At 40.9% G+C, this 16,613-nt stretch overlaps 1 protein-coding gene across 4 annotated transcripts in view; it reads left to right on the top strand.

Annotated features, from left to right (window-relative positions):
* ITGB8 (integrin subunit beta 8) overlaps positions 1-16,613 on the top strand; it is a 64,678-nt gene that overhangs the window by 29,323 nt on the left and 18,742 nt on the right. For all 4 annotated transcript variants that reach the window (XM_020781277.3, XM_020781293.3, XM_020781285.3 and 1 more), the window contains 3 exons: positions 10,239-10,485; positions 11,769-11,934; positions 12,881-13,039. In XM_020781277.3, the coding sequence (XP_020636936.3) occupies positions 10,239-10,485; positions 11,769-11,934; positions 12,881-13,039 (572 nt within the window). The remainder of the gene's footprint in view (positions 1-10,238; positions 10,486-11,768; positions 11,935-12,880; positions 13,040-16,613) is intronic.

Raw genomic sequence — 16,613 nt, forward strand, 5'->3', positions numbered from 1 at the left:
GGCATCTGTCTCATCCAAGTGGGCCTGAAGCTGGTCAGCGACCACCCTGTCAACCACTTTGCTCATGAAAGGAATATTGGTGACAGGCCTATAATTGCCAATCTCGTCCGCCACCATATTAAGTTTCTTTCTAATGGGCCTAATGAGTGTCTCCTTGAGGGCAGATGGAAACCTGCCCTCAAGGAAAGACCCATTTATTATTGCTGTGGCCCATTCTGTTGTTTTCGGCCTGGCTGCTTTGATTAGCCAGGCCGGACAAGGGTCAAGGGAAGAGGTGGTGGCTCGACAGCGAGCAAGCACCTTTTCCACAGAATCAGGCGTCACAGGGTGAAAGGAGTCAAAAATCACCAGCCAAGATGGAGTGCTGGACATCTCTGTTTGACTCATTGTATTTAAAAAAGGAGAGAGCTCCCAGCGGATGGCCTCCACTTTAGATTTTAAAAAGGCTGCAAACTGGTCAGGTGAGAAACTAGGGGGAGACCTATCACCTGAACCAGTTCCGGATAGGTCGCGCACTATACGGAATAACTCCGCCTGCTGGTTGGACGCTTCGCTTATCCGGTTAGCGAAGAATGATCGACATGCAGCCTTTACCTTATTCAGGTAAAGGTTAGTTGCGACCTTAACAGCTATCCAGTTATGGTCTGTCAGGTTCTGCCTCCATCTACGCTCTAGCCTTCTCCTTATTCACTTCATCACTCGAAGCTCCTGGTTAAACCAGGGTGCTGGCCGAGCTCTACGACGGAGGGGGCATTTAGGCGCGATTGTGTCTATGGCCCAGGTGGCAGTGACAGACCAGTTGTCAACCAGAGCGTCGACAGGAGCGCTAACCAGGTCAGCTGTCACCCCTCTCATGACGTCCTGGAATCCGACCAGGATTCGAGGGTGGACCATAGAAATAGGTCCCTGCTCCCTGCGAGGGGGAAGAGCCACTGTGAGGTTACATTTTATTAGGTGGTGATCTGACCATGACAAGGGGACTGACATGAGGTTTGTCACCACCAGATCACACTTGCTCCAACTGGAGGAAAAGACCAGGTCCAGTGTATGACCACCCACATGGGTGGGGCCGTTGACATGTTGGGACATGTTCAAGGAAGCCATGGTTTCCAAGAACTCAAGAGCTGACCCAGATGCCTCTGCCCCCGTGTGCACATTGAAATCACCCAAGACCAAAAGCCTCGGGAATCCCAATAGTGCCGCGGAGACAAGTTCGGTCAACTCCGGAAGGGAAGTGGCTGGATCGCGGGAAGCGCGGTAACCCCGCAAAATCCCAATACCATGCCTGGCCCCAATCGACACGAGGAGTGCCTCTAGACCCGGCTTAGCACTGAGGAGCGCCTAGAAACCTCCAAGCTGGATTTATAAACAAAGGCTACTCCCCCCCGCCCCTCCAGTATACCCTGGTGCTGGACAGCATAACTGGACGGACATACAAGAGCCGGGGGAGGACCCCCCTCCCCGCTGATCCATGTCTCGGTTATCCATGCCAGGTCTGCATTCTCCTCCAGGATAAGATCATGAATCATCTGGGGCTTGTTGGCTATAGACCTGGCATTCAACAGTACCGTGTACATATACAGTATATCAGAGAAGTGAGTACACCCCCTCACATTTCATAAATACTTTAGTATATCTTTTCATGTGACAACACCGAAGAAATGACACTTGGCTACAATGTAAAGCAGTGAGTAGACAGCTTGTATAACAGTGTAAATGTGCTGTCCCCTCAAAATAACGCAACACACAGCCATTAATATCTAAACTGCTGGCAACGAAAGTGAGTACACCCCTAAGTGACAATGTCCAAATTGGGCTCATGTAGCTCTTTTCCCTCCCTGGTGTCATCAGACCTGTTAGTATCACAATTCTGAGGTGTGAAGGGGGAGCGGGTGTTATCATTCTTACTCTCTGAGACTGGTCACTGGAAGTTCTACATGGCACCTCATGGTAATGAACTATCTGGGGATCTGAAAAAGTGAATTGTTGCTCTACATAAAGATGGTCTAGGCTATAAGAAGATTGCAAAAACCCTGAAACTGAGCTGCAGCACAGTGGCCAAGACCATACAGCAGCTTAACAGGACAGGTTCCACTCAGAATAGGCCTCACCATGGTCGACCAAAGAAGTTGAGTGCCCGTGCTCAGCGTCCTATCCAGAGGTTGGCTTTGGGAAATAGACATATGAGTGCTGCCAGCATTTCTGCAGCGGTTGAAGGGGTGGGGGGTCGGTCTGTCAGTGCTCAGACCATAGGCCACATACTGCATCAAATTGGTCTCCTGGGCTGTCATCCCATAAGGAAGCCTCTTCTAAAGATAATGCACAAGAAAAACCACATATGGTTTGCTGCAGACAAGCAGACTAAGGACATGGATTCTAGATCCATGTCCTGTGGTCCAATAAGACCAAGATAAACTTATTTGGTTCAGATGGTGTCAAGTGTGTGTGGCGGCAATCAGGTGAGGAGTACGAAGACAAGTGTCTCATGCCTACAGTCAAGCACAGTGGTGAGAGTGTCATGGTGTGGGGCTGCATGAGTGCTGCCGGCACTTGGAGAGCTACAGTTCATTGAGGGAACCATGAATACCAACATGTGCTGTGATATATTGAAGCAGAGCATGATCCCCTCCCTTCGGAGACTGGGCCGCAGGGCAGTATTCCAACATGATAACGACTCCAAACACACCTCCAAAATGACCATTGCCTTGCTAAAGAAGCTGAGGGTAAAGGTGATGGACTGGCCAAGCATGTCTCCAGACCTAAACCCTGTGGGGCATCCTGAAATGAAAGGTGGAGGTGTGCAAGGTCTCTAACATCCACCAGCTCTGTGATGTCGTCATGGAGGATTCCAGTGGCGACCTGTGAAGCTCTGGTTAACTCTATGCCCAAGAGGGTTAAGGCAGTGCTGGAAAATAATGGTGGCCACACAAAATGTTGACACTTTGTGCCCAATTTGGACATTGTCACTTAGGGGTATACTCGCTTTCGTTGCCAGTGGTTTAGACATTAATGGCTGTGTGTTGTGTTATTTTGAGGGGACAGCACATTTGCACTGTTATACAAGCTGTATAAGGTGCCTGCTTGGGAGGAAAGTGATGACAAACCTTGACAGCATCTTAAAAAGCAGAGACATCACCTTGCCAACAAGATCCGGATAGTCAAAGCTATGGTTTTTCCAGTAGCGATGTATGGAAGTGAGAGCTGGACCATAAAAATGGCTGACCGCCGAAGAATTGATGCTTTTGAATTGTGGTGCTGGAGGAGACTCTTGAGAGTCCCCTGGACTGCAAAGAGAACAAACCTATCCATTTTGAAGGAAATCAACCCTGAGTGCACACTGGAAAGACAGATCCTGAAGCTGAGGCTCCAATACTCATGAGAAGACTCCCTGGAAAAGACCCTGATGTTGGGAAAGTGTGAGGGCAAGAGGAGAAGTGGACAACAGCTTTACAAATCCATCTTGGGGTCTTCAAAAATTTGCCTGTCTAGTGAGATTAAGTTCCTCATGAGAGCAACGTGGAGCTGGCTTAAGGAAAAGTGAGTCATATACATATATGCATAATACAGTGGTGCCCCACAAGATGATGTTAATCCGTTCAATTGAAATCGCTGTTTAGCGAAAACATTGTCTTGCGAAAAGCATTTCTCCATTGGAATGCATTGAAATCTGTTTAATGCATTCCAATGTGGAAAATAGTCGTCGTTTTATGAAAATTGCCCATAGGGAAGCCATTTTGCAAAGCGCCGATCAACTGTAAAAATCACTGTCTTGCGAAGCATCGGTCCCCAAAACACCTGTTTTGCAAAGATCGCCCATAGGGAAGCCATTTTGCGGAGCTGCCGATCAGCTGTAAAAATTGTCATCTTGCGAAACATTGGTCTCAGGGAAAAAAAAGTCTTGCAAAGCACAGACCGAAACATCGTCCAACAAAAATTGCCCATAGGAAACACTGTCTTGTGAAGCGCAATGGTGATCGCAAAACCTCATCGTCATGCGGATTCGTCATTTTGCAGGGTAATCATCTAGCGAGGTACCACCGTAAATGAAAACTTAATCTCATTGCTCTTCCTAAAATAAAGAGACCCATGCGGACCACAACAGTAACTGTGTCTCCTGTTTCAGGTGCCATCCATGTTGGTAGCAAGGACTGAACTGTAGCAAAATTTGGGAATTTTGATGGACAGTTCAGTGTCCAGTAAAACTACAGCTGCTGACATACCATGGATATTCCAAGCAGTGTTGTTTGTCATAAGCATGGGGAAGGTGTGAAGGAAGAAGTGAGTAAAAAGAGTAGCTGAGAGTAAGCTGCCATGGGATGACTGTATTTTGCCTATGATAAATGATGTCAGAATTTGTATCACTGGCTTTCAGTGCCAAGAAACTTCCTAATCATTTGCTTCCTGACCAAAACTAAAGTAAAGTGTAATGCTTCTCCAGTCTGCCACAAATCTCTTTATACCAAAGATGCTTGGAAAGAAAGCTACTTTTTCAGCTGTAACAGCCTGGATTTTTCACATGGGCTCTGAGGGCTGTAATTGAAAATGTGATTCCCCCCCAACTCTACTGCACATGTTACTCACATGCAGAGAGCTTTATGAGTATGGTTGTCTGAGGAGCATTCATGGCCTTGTGATTTCTCTGCTCCAACGAGTCCCATAATGTAGGGGTACCCAACCTTTTTCACCCCGCAGACCAGCTGGGGAAGGCAGGGCACCCCCTGCAATCATGCGCATGTGCAAATGAGGGTGTGCGTGGATGCACAAACACTGCCATGGTGCTTGTGCGGTGTGCTCATGCGCATGCGTGAATGACAGCATGGCATGAGCATTCTTATGCGCATGTGCAAATGGCAGCATGGTGCGATCGTTCTCATGCGCATGCGCAAATGGCAGTGTGACATGAGCGCTCTCATGCACATGCCCAAATGGCAGCGCAGTGCTCGCATGGGCCAGCTGGAGCGCGTGCGCATGCCCAAATCAGCTGTGCGGAGGTGAGTATATGCGGGGGTGGGTGGGAAGTCTGTCTCCACGACCCGGTCCGGCAGTGGGCCGCAGACTGGCACAAGGCCGCAGACCAGAGGTTGGGGACCTCTGCCATAATGAACTTAAGACATTTGTAAAAAGGAAATCTGTTTGCATTGACTGCTTTTTAACAGATATCTGCTTGGCCACTGGCCATATGGAAACAGTTTAATATTTGGGAGTAAGGTTAGTGAAGTGATCCTGGAGTCCTTTTCATGTGAATAACAGATGAAGAGCAGTGAATGTTGATTTAGCATCCTCCGAATGTTTGTTGCATTGGACAACCAAGTATGTCCTCAACGAGCTTAAAATAATCATTGTGTGCCTGCAAGTCAGTTCTGACATCTGATGACCCTTTTCAGCATTTTATAGGTAGAAAGCTCAGAAGTAATTTGCCATTCCCTTCTTCTGGGGGCATCCTGGGAATGTGTAGCTTGCCCAAGGCCACATGGGTTGGCTCTTCTGGGATGCACAGTGTGAAACTGAACTGGAACTTAGTTTCTTCCTTAAGCCAAACTGTCTACAAACAACTTGGATTTCATTCATTTACAGACAGCTGCAAGCCTGCGGGCCAAAAGAATGCACTGTATTTTTGACAGGCTGCCATTCCAGATTAAGTATCCCATGTCTATTGAAAATGAGTTATTGAAAGACTTCAAAAATCATTTCATATTTGTATATCCCTCCAAGGAATTCTTCAAGGAATTTGGCATAATGTTCATGATGTGATCCAATTCCATCTGTCTTACATACAACAGCCCTGTGAGGGAAGTTAGGCCAAAAGATAGGGTTGTTCCCACATTTTTACATTCTTCAAAGATCTGTACATTTTATATACATTAGTGTCATTTTCTTGTTAATATTGACAGTTGTGGTGAGGAAACATGGCTGTCATAGAAGTGTGTTACAGTTGAAGCCAATCAGCAATTTCACTGGTGGAGATGATGTCACCCTACATAAGACCAGGAGTATAGAGAAAAGGGCATGTTATTTAAAATCTTATTTTCTTTTCATTATCTCCTTTCCAAGGGGAGTTTTTAATTGCCATAAAATGCAAGCTTCTGTACCCTAAGTGTTTTAATTACAGTACTAGAGAAATATAGTGAAGCTTTGTGTTCTTTTGCCAAGTCAAACAAAGCTGTAATCTCTAGTACTGTTTTGTTTTTTTTTTTTTTTTTTTTAACATAACAATCTGCTAAGGAGTCATACAAAAGTGGATATTTCTGGTTTGGTATAATGTCCCTCCAGTTGCACCATACACAAATAAGGTGGCATCCAGAATTTGAAATGATAGTCTTAGAACTGCAGAGCTGGAAGGGACCCTATGGATCATCTAGCCCAGCTCCTGTCAAAGAGGCACAGTGGGGAATTGAACTTGCAAGCTGTAGCTCTACAGCCAGATACCTAGACCACTGAACTATCCAGCAGTTACAATGGCTTCTGTTATCTCTGTATTTCATTTGTTATCTCTTTTTGTGCACACAGTATTCTAAAAAAAAATCTATTTTAAGAAATCTTTGTAAGAAAGAAAGAAGTTTAAAATGAACAATTATTTTGGTTTTTCTACCTGGTGTCAACTGATACCGATTATGTCATTTTTCTGCCAAGGATGCTGGAACATGAAGTCCTGGTGCCTTCCCTGGGCCAGAAACGGGCTTTCCATCTGAGAAACAGAACATGCTTTGCTGCCACTTTTTACCTCAGATAAGGCTGTGGGCCCTGAGGTAACAGGAGACAATAGCATTAAATGGGTTCCCTGTTTGTAGCTGGTTGGAAAGCCCTTAAACATATTCCAAATTAAACGAGCTACTCATTTCTCTGTGTGTTTTTGTTCAATTTCTTTCACTATCTATGTCCTTAATAATTTACAACAATGCATTGTCCCCAAATTAAAGTGAGGTCTGTGTTTTGTAATGTCCTTACTCCATAATCACCTCCGGTACTTTAACATTAAAGTTCTTACAAATGCAAGATTTTTTGTCCTGTTATTGTTAATGGGGTTGATTGCTATAAAGATTCCTGTTTCTTAGAGCAATTTCATTTGTTTCATATTCCAGAACGTTTTTATTGATTCTAAGTCTGACGTGCTTACGCTAAATTGGAAGCAAGCCCCTTCTTTCTCCCTCTTCTCCCATTCTAACTGAAAGCGAGTAACCAGGTTGAAATATATGGATCAGTAATAATTAATTGCATAGAAAATTCATTTGATCACTGTGTAACTAAACTAAAACTAAACTGCTTTCCAGTACTTTCAAAGTCAGTGATTCCCAACCTTGGGTTCCCAGATGTTCTTGGACTGAAACTTCTAGAAGTCATCACCACTAGCTGTCCTGAGCAAATTGATGCTTAAGCATTGCATCTAAATTAAGCCAATGACAGGAAGCCGTTGTGGAAAAGCAAAAAAGGAAACTTTCTGGGATCAGCAGTTTTTTCATTCTGCTATGTGGCTACACAAGAAGAGTGCTGCTCCTGGAAGGATGTGGCTCTTATCCAGCGGCAAGTGTCCTAGAAGCAGTGAACTAGAAAGTTCGGAAATACCGAGGAACCTAAACTGGAACAGAACTTAAAAGTTGTAGTTCTACTTCCTGATCAAGGATGTCCCATTTGTAAAGAAAACAAATAGGTCCATTCACAAACTGCCAGCCCTGAACGAATGGCTGTAATTCATATGCAAATCTATCCTCATTTTGAGGCATATTTTGAATTATTTCTCATAAAGGCAGACTAACTTGACATCCCAAGATTAGAAAGGAACATTTACAACTATTACGAATAATGTTTTTTTTAAAAAACAAAACAAAACACTATTAATATTCACCTGAAAAATGTGGTTTATTTCAAAATGTAATGTTGCATAATGGAAGTTTGTCATGGCTGTTCTGTTTGTCTCAGCACATGGTTTTTCAATAAGGATGCTATTTCTTCCTATTTGTGTCGTGAATTCAAGCAGAAACAAATGTCTTGTCTTTCTGTTCTTCCTTTTTCTTCTTTTCTTTCTTTTTACATTTATTTGCTGTCTTTGGCTTCTGATCTCAGAAACTTTAATTCTTGTAGCTGCCCACCATTCATTTTCTTATGGGCTCATCTAATCCTTTTATTCTTTTTCCTCTTCTCATTTTTGCTTCACTTATTTATAGGAAAACATACCATTACTAAGGAGACCACAGATAATTTTTTAAATTTTTTTTACTGAAGATGTTGACATACTGCCTTAAATTTTAAAACTAGTAAAATGCAAATGAACTCAAAGAGCATCTGAAAACATTTAAAATGAAAGCAGTTAAAATCCACATTTGCAATACAGAACTGGGCTACATTTATTTAAAAGCAAACTGAAACATTTCAAGCCTTTAAAAGTTCATTCTAAAACTAAATGTTAAAAACTAAAACTGTAGAAGTCAAGGAGGCACTTAATACCATGACTTTATCATTGCTTTGCAATGTAAACTTTGTAATTTAAAGTTTATGTTTTCTGTTGTTTTTAATGAAATTAACAGTCAAGCCCCCAAATCAGTAATGTAGGGAGAAGGCCTTTCTCCGTGCATTTACCCTCCTGTATTTGCTGGGTGTGCTTTTGACTGAAGGGAGCAGAGCTTAACACTTCCAACCTCTTTTCTGGTCTTGATCTCAGTCCTGATCTTGACAGTAGTAGCCACAATGGAGTTTTGATTTCTGTGCTAATGTGCTATTTGCTTTTTTTTTTTTATCAAAAGGAGGAGCACTCAGCTTGTGCTGATGGGACAAGAATTGAAAGCAGACATGTTAAGGGGAAAAAAGGGAAATGCTTTTACTATTAACCCCTTGGCCTTTAACAGTAATAATCTGAGTGAATGAAGAGAACAATAAGAGAAGTCTGTTTTGTAGTCAAGGCTGTCCTGAAGGATGGAGAATTCGTGGGAAGGATTTTGTGCAGAGTTTAAATTTAATTAGTTATAAATCATTATCTCATATGTCTGAAGAAGTGGACTTGTCCACAGGAGCTCACATTAAAATATACCGGTCTTTAAGGTGCAACGAGGTTTTTTCTTATTATTTTTTTTTCTTTGTATTTTGCCTAATACAAATCACTTGGTTGCTATTAAAATTTTCACCAGCAAATTTAAAACCTGTTATTTCAATACTAACATGGTTTTTAAAACCATTTCTTGTTGTGTTAACTAATTCTGCTGTTTTTAGTCATTTTAAAAAGTATTTTTAAGTTTACCAATTTAATGGTTTTTCCTGATTTTGTTATGCCTGAAATCTTTTTGCACAGGTCTGTGCCTGCAACATTGATGATGTCACTAGCAGTAGCAAATAACAGCTGATTAAAGGCTTGCATTGGCAATTTTGGCATGCACCCATCTTCAGTGCATTGTGTTTGAGTTTTGTGTAACCTAGAATTGCCATTAATTGTGATATCATCATCAGCATACGTGAGACAGTACAACAGGATTTCAACCAATATTTTTAATATTATTTATTTATTTGATTTATGTACCGTCACATTAGTGCAATGCACTATTCTGGGTGGTTCATAACATAATAAAACAAACATACATATAACAATAAATATATAACTAAACAGTAATAAAAGTTAAAACCAATGACACCAAAAGCCACAGTTTCCATGAATTAAGCAACAAATTATTTTAAAAATCAGATAGTCCTTCCATTTTAAAGGCAACAGATTAAACGTTCTTAACCATTTAACATGAAATGCATAAGCACTCTTACTAATATTGCTAAACTCGGTGCCCACCCAGAAATATTTCCCTTGATTTCTTTTCTTTTGCTTGCAGAAAAGCCCAGGCAGTGTTTTATGAAAAGGGGTGCGGTGCTCTAGTTTTCCAGCTTATAACTTGGGCAAAAAATGTATTTTATTACTGCAGCCTTATTCATCGGCTGCTAAAATGATGGTTAGATTAATAGTTGGGGGCTGACCGGAAATATGGCCGTTTTTGTCACCTAGGAGTGAAACAAAGCAAAGGTGGCTTTTTGAGTTTGCTAACTAGTAATCACCATGTTTGCCCATGATAACCTGAAATGATGTATATTGTTGAGATCTTATGGGACAATATGGCCTATCTGTATTTTTTAAAAGAATAAACTTTACATTACGTCAACAGGATTTTAGCCACAGAATAAGCCAAATTCTATGAAACTAGTTTTAGAAGTCTTTAAGGTAACCAGACATTTAGGAATATTGATTATAGTTCTACTTTTCTACATATCAGGATCTGAAGCAAGTTTTATGTTGAAAGTCCGCCCACTGGAAAAGTACCCTGTGGACCTCTATTATTTGGTTGATGTGTCTGCATCTATGCACAAGAATATCGAAAAATTAAACTCTGTTGGATATGATTTATCTCAAAAGATGAAAAATATTTCCCTTGATTTACACCTTGGATTTGGATCTTATGTGGATAAGACAGTGTCACCTTACATTAGTATTCACCCAGGAAGAATCCATAATCAGTGCAGGTAAGTAATTTTAAATGCATGTTTCAAAATCAAAGAAAAAATAACTTAAACCAAACTGTTTAAATGTAAGTCAGGCAGGAAAGGAAACAGTTTTTTTAAAAAAATAAGGAACAAACATTTGTATTTCTTTTATCTGCCTTGCCAAAATGCTTCCTAATATCATCTGATGTCTTTGTGAATCAATGTAATAGTTATATGTTTCCACCTAAATCTGCTTGCTCCAGAGCAAAAGTCAGTAGGTTAAATACAGCATTAGTTGCACCCTTAGTGGGCCAATTGAAAGCAATGGAAATTTAGTTAGTTGTGGCTAAAATGCCCTTTTTGTTTTAATATGTATACTTTAGATCTCACTGGTGTTGGATTTAGCCATATATAGTTTAGACTCAGAATTTTTGTCTGTTTTTGCTAAAGTTTCAGTTTAATGTAGCATGGTAACTGTGGTAGATATTCTTGAAGAATTCAGATGCATTAAACAATTGGAACTCTGCAAATTGGTCTTACAGACAGCTTGCAAAAACTTTTAAGGGACCTTGCAAGGAAGATTTAAAAGAATTTGCAAAGGGAAATTTCACGCTCTTAAATTTGATAAAGATTTCAGAGCTAAATTTTAAAGGTACCACAAGACTTCTTTTGATACCTGCTGGTTTTGTTGTATCTCATTTGAAGGAAAGATTAAGTCTTTTTAAAACTATTTCTTACCATCCCTGAATGGGGTGTTAGAGTAGGGGCAGTGTCTTGGTTTTATCTTCTCTCCAGCCAGGTGTCATCCTTCATTATGGTCAAATGTTACAGGTGTCTTTGGGAGGCCAGACTTCCTCCTGGTCAAAACCATCATTTTATGACTTTAGGCGCAAAAGGCTTTTTCTTCACTTCTTGGTCACTTTTCCTGCTCAGTGATTTAAATGAGATATAGCTTAATTCATCAACGCTTAACTGTTCTTTGTTGTGATATGAAAATTACTTTGTTTGTACTTAATACAGTTAAAAGTGGAAATGGTTTCCGTGTTCAAGGAAAAATAGAGTAATATAATGAGGATAGTTTTATTAGTAGTTTATTTACTGCTAGTTTTATTTGTTTATGTTGTTCACTCATATTTAAAAAAGTCCAAGTAATATACAAAAAATGAAGATTAAAAGCATTATTACAACTTGGCTTATACAAAAAATGAAGATTAAAAGCATTATTACAACTTGGCTTATACAAAAAATGAAGATTAAAAACATTATTACAACTTGGCTTAGAATGTATTTATAATTTCATTTCATCTCTTTTTGCCGAACAGTGATTACGATCTTGATTGCATGCCTCCCCATGGCTACATCCACGTCTTATCACTGACTGACAAAATAGCAGAATTCAGAAGTGTAATTAATAAGCAGAAAATCTCTGGAAATATTGATACACCTGAAGGAGGCTTTGATGCTATGCTTCAGGCAGCTGTGTGCCAGGTAAGAGGTAACTGATAATTTGCAAAAGATCTGTGTTCTGTTGCCACACTCTATAATAATTATGTGTTATCAAGTTGATTTTGAGCTAGTTCCTGTTTCCAGGAATTCCTAGAATAAAGTACTCAAAAGTAGTTTATTAATCACTTCTGATGATGGTCTGTAGAACAGTGAATGGTGGAGAGTCACTCCCTAAACACTGTGTTGCAAACACACCACTATAATGTGTATGCTCGGCACATCTCTCAGAGATTCAGCTCTCACTCTCCGCTTCATGAATATTTGAATGCTGTTGTGCTGGCACTGGTGTCTATATAAGCAGGTAATTCAGTCAGTCATATGAGCAGTATTCACTGAGTGAGTTCTCCCATATCTTCCGTGATGTATTTACTTGAATCATTGTATCTTTTGAGTTTAGAATGTAAATATATATACACTATCTGTTCACCTTATTATTCTATTGCTTTTTTAATTGAGCTGCTTATTTACAGTTACAAGATATAGATTTGAAATAACAGCAACCATATTAATTACAAACCTTTTGCTAATATGAAAGATACTGTTTATGGAAATAAGCTGCCAAGGGGGTGAAAAAAAGGTTGGGAACCACTGCTGTAGGACCATGCAGATTGCCCAAGGCTATATAGGTGGGCTGTCCTATAGGAGGCACAGTGGGGAATTCCACAGAGAGGCAAAGCAGTTTAGTGTTCAGTAACTTTGTCAACTTTTCTTTCCATGCTCCTGGTCAAAGGTCTTCTGCAAATGTTTGTGGAATTTGTGAAGTTGTCAAAAGAATAGATACCACTGACACATGCAGCCACCTTAAATTCTATTTAGATAGAATGTGCAAACATTTTCTCACCCAATACAGCATTTTTTGATATAGTTCAATGTCGCCACTTGCATTTTCGCTTTGTACTGCTGTGAGCTAATATTTTTCTTTTTGCAGAGCCACATTGGCTGGCGCAAAGAAGCAAAGCGGTTACTTCTCATGATGACAGATCAGACTTCTCATCTGGCACTTGACAGTAAATTAGCAGGGATAGTAATTCCTAATGATGGGAACTGCCATTTGAAAGATAACGTGTACGTCAAAGCAACCAGTATGGTAAGGTATATGTCATATACAGTATTAACTTTGGACTGTGGTTCCCAAAGCCTGTGAAAGGCCTGTGAAATGAGATGCATCTACCGAGAGCTGTGTAAACCTGCTAAATCCCTCTTTACTCAAGTTGTTTCAGGGCTTTGATTAGTTGGGGGAGGTCAGAATGGTATATTTCTCCCCAGTCAGTTCAGTGTGAGTACCTCTGGAGTCTTGCTGACTGGACTTGTTCATCTTATGAAGTGTGGTGGGTTAAAAAGAGGTTGGTTAAGACAGTTTGTTCTTCATACATTTTTTGTGTATTTTGCTTGTCTGAGATTTATATAACAAAGACTTTAGGACTTCCCAGTGAAATCATCTGTCCTCTTTCTGTTTTGGTCTGCTGTGCGTGGCAAGCTTGGATGTAAATGACTACTGCCAGCTTTTTTTCTGTCTCTCTGTTTTCTATGCATGTATTCTAAATATAAGTAAATTTGGCGAGAATCTAAACTGCCACTCGGATTATTTCTGGGTAGTTTCCATGTTTGGAAGGTAAATATTCCACTCATTCTGAAAGAGTAGAGACTGAGAATGTTCACAGCCCCAGAAAGAGGTCTCCTGGATAAGGATGGGATTCTTATATTTTTTTTAACTACAAATCCAATCGTTCTCCAGGCTGAGAATTCTCCCTGGCAGACACACATCTTACAGAAATCTAAGTGTGGCTCATCTGGGAGAAAGGCCTCAACAGGAAGACTACCTCTTCTTGCTCCAGTGCTAGCTAGGAGCTTTTTTTTCCTGACCACTGCCCCTTTGCCCTCCCAACCCCGGAATAAAATGCGAGACAGTGATATGGGTTAAATATGGGCCACATTTTATTAATATACATTCATATTCAAAATTTGCCATTCAGAAGGAAGGGGGGCTGCTGTAGTGCGGAAACAGTTAAATGACGTGAGCATCTAAATACTCCTAGAACAATGAAAGGGTGAGTCCCCAGCCCCAGGCTCCAGCGATATTAAAGATAGCAGGAACCTGGCTGGCTGCTAACAAACACCCCCAGACCTCGATCCCCCTTTAATTGAGGGTTGTTAGTCTGGCACTGTAATCGCACAATCCACAGTGCCAGGAGATCGGATGTACTGTTGGCTTACTTGCAATTACAGTGGGACCCACCATAAATACCTGTTTTTCCGCACTACCCGCAAGTGTGACCAAAGTTTATTCCACCAATTTGCCACAACCCTCTTCTAGTGTGGATAGGCAAAAACTCCCCCATCCACAGGCCAATCAGGAGGAAGGCCAAAATTCCTATCCGGTCCTGTAACGGCGACCCTAATAATTCACACTAGAAACAGGGAGGACGGGTGGGTGCCCAAAAAGAAGAGGGTGTTTCAGAGAGGAAAGCCTCTTTAAATACCCTGGCTTTCCCCTCCCACCCCGGAATCACATGAGACTAATCCGTCTCGCAATATCCCGGGTGGAAGGCAAGGCCAGCTTCGCTGTACGAGGTCCAGGGACCCTCCAGCGACTGGATCATTTAAAAAGATTAAGAACACTTTTTGTAAAAGATACACAGACAGTGTTATTTTGGTGATAGAACCTTGAATGTCTGTCACAATATACACAGTACAGTGGTGCCTCAACTTACGAACATCCCGACTTTGCGACCATTTCGAGTTACGACCAGCTCCGGCTGCAAAATTTTGCTTTGACTTGCAGCCGGAGCTTCCAGTTACGAACACAAAAAGGCAGGGGGGAAAGGTGGGAAATTCAAATTGCAAACTGTTGGTGGTGAAGAGGCTGCTTCTTTGTAGCTCTTTTGCCCCAGCAGTTAGAGAGTGTGTGATCAGAGGAGGCTTGGGATTGCCTGGCTTCTGCTTCTGAGTGAGAGTGTGTACATTTGCAGGGAGGCTTGGGGCTGCCTCGTAAGGTAAGTTGCTGCTTTTTGCTTTTTAAAAACTGCCTGTTCTGGGTGGGTTTTGCAGGGTAGGTTTGAGCTGGGCGGTTATGTTTCTGTGCTGTGTTGTTGTTTTGGTTTTTGGTGATTTTTTTTTTTTTTTGCAGCCCCAGCGCCTTCCTATGGGGCTTGCTCCATTGTTTATTTTTGGTTTTTTAAATTGTTTTTTAATTTAAAATTTTTTGCAGCCCCAGCGCCTTCGGGGCTTGCTCCGTGGTTTATTTTTGTTTTTTTTTTTAAAGCCTCAGCACCTTTGGGGCTTGCTCCGCGGTTTATTTTTGTTTTTTTTTAAAGCCTAAGCGCCTTCGGGGCTTGCTCCGTGGTTTCTTGTTTTGTTTTTTGTTTTTGTTTTGTTTTGCAGCCCCAGTGCATTCCTATGGGTCTTGCAGTGTTTTATTTTTATTTATTTTTGGGGTATTTTTTTTCTTCTGGAACAGATTAATCATTTTCCAATGCATTTCAATGGGAAATGGTGATTCGACCTACAACCATTTCGAGTTACATCCATCTTCTGGAACGGATTATGGTCGTAAGTCGAGGCACCACTGTACATGTATACAAAATATAATATTGTATATACAATATACATATACCTTATGGCTGCTTTTTAAAAAATGTAAACAGGGTTTGTAAACCAAGAAGAACAAGATGAGCAGGATAGAAATCCAATAAATAAATAAATTTATTGAAAGAAAATATAAAAGAATAAGATTCTTAATAGTATAAGTTGTCAGGTTCTTTTCATACAGTTTTACTCTTTCTCCACTTTCTTTTTTCATAATTTAAACATTGGGAGTCTCAGACAGAAAGAGAGAGATCATTGCTTTTACACAAGTCCATTGCTTTTACACAAGTTCCAACAAAAACACATTTCCAAATTATTTTCACAAAAACAGCACCCCCAGCACTGCCTACACACCTCTCCTCTCTCGCTTTTTCTATGCCTCTCAGACTCTGACTTAGCAAAAACTGCTTTTATAAACAAAACCTTACTTAACTGATCTTACATCTCAACTCTTCCTTATAGCTCTTTCAGTCTCTTAAACTGCTTTTAACTAACTCTCAAAATCAGTGATTCCCAACCTTGGGTAATCCAGATGTTCTTGGACTAAAACTCTAGGAAGCCTTCACTGGCCAGGATTTCTGGGAGTTGTAGTCCAAGAACGTTCGGGGAGCTAAAGTTGGGAACCACTGCACTAAATAGTCTCCAACTTCAGCTAGAACTAAACTAAACTACACTGTCATACACTCTCACATACATCCCCAATTTATATATAAAACACCATCTACAGCCATAAAATACACCAAACAGGATATGTGTCCATTCACACACATTGTATCCCCTTCCCAACTGTTTTGATGGCATGTCCTGGCATACGTCCAAGTTACTGCTACCAATCAAAATGCACTCTCCATGCATATCAGTATATACTCATGTGCAGATATGCATCATAGAAGCACCACAGTATGCATGATTCATGTGCATGCATGCAACAAAGAGCATGGGACCTTCCAAAATACTGTGATCAGACTGGGAAAGGCTTCCATTGAAATCAGTGGAAGGCTTTTTCCAAAAAACAACTGATTGCCAAATATGCTTAATTTTGTAACAAACATTAATGGGGGGGTGAACTGTAATAA

Source organism: Pogona vitticeps, chromosome 6 (assembly GCF_051106095.1).
Source record: "Pogona vitticeps strain Pit_001003342236 chromosome 6, PviZW2.1, whole genome shotgun sequence".
NCBI classification, from domain to species: domain Eukaryota; kingdom Metazoa; phylum Chordata; class Lepidosauria; order Squamata; family Agamidae; genus Pogona; species Pogona vitticeps.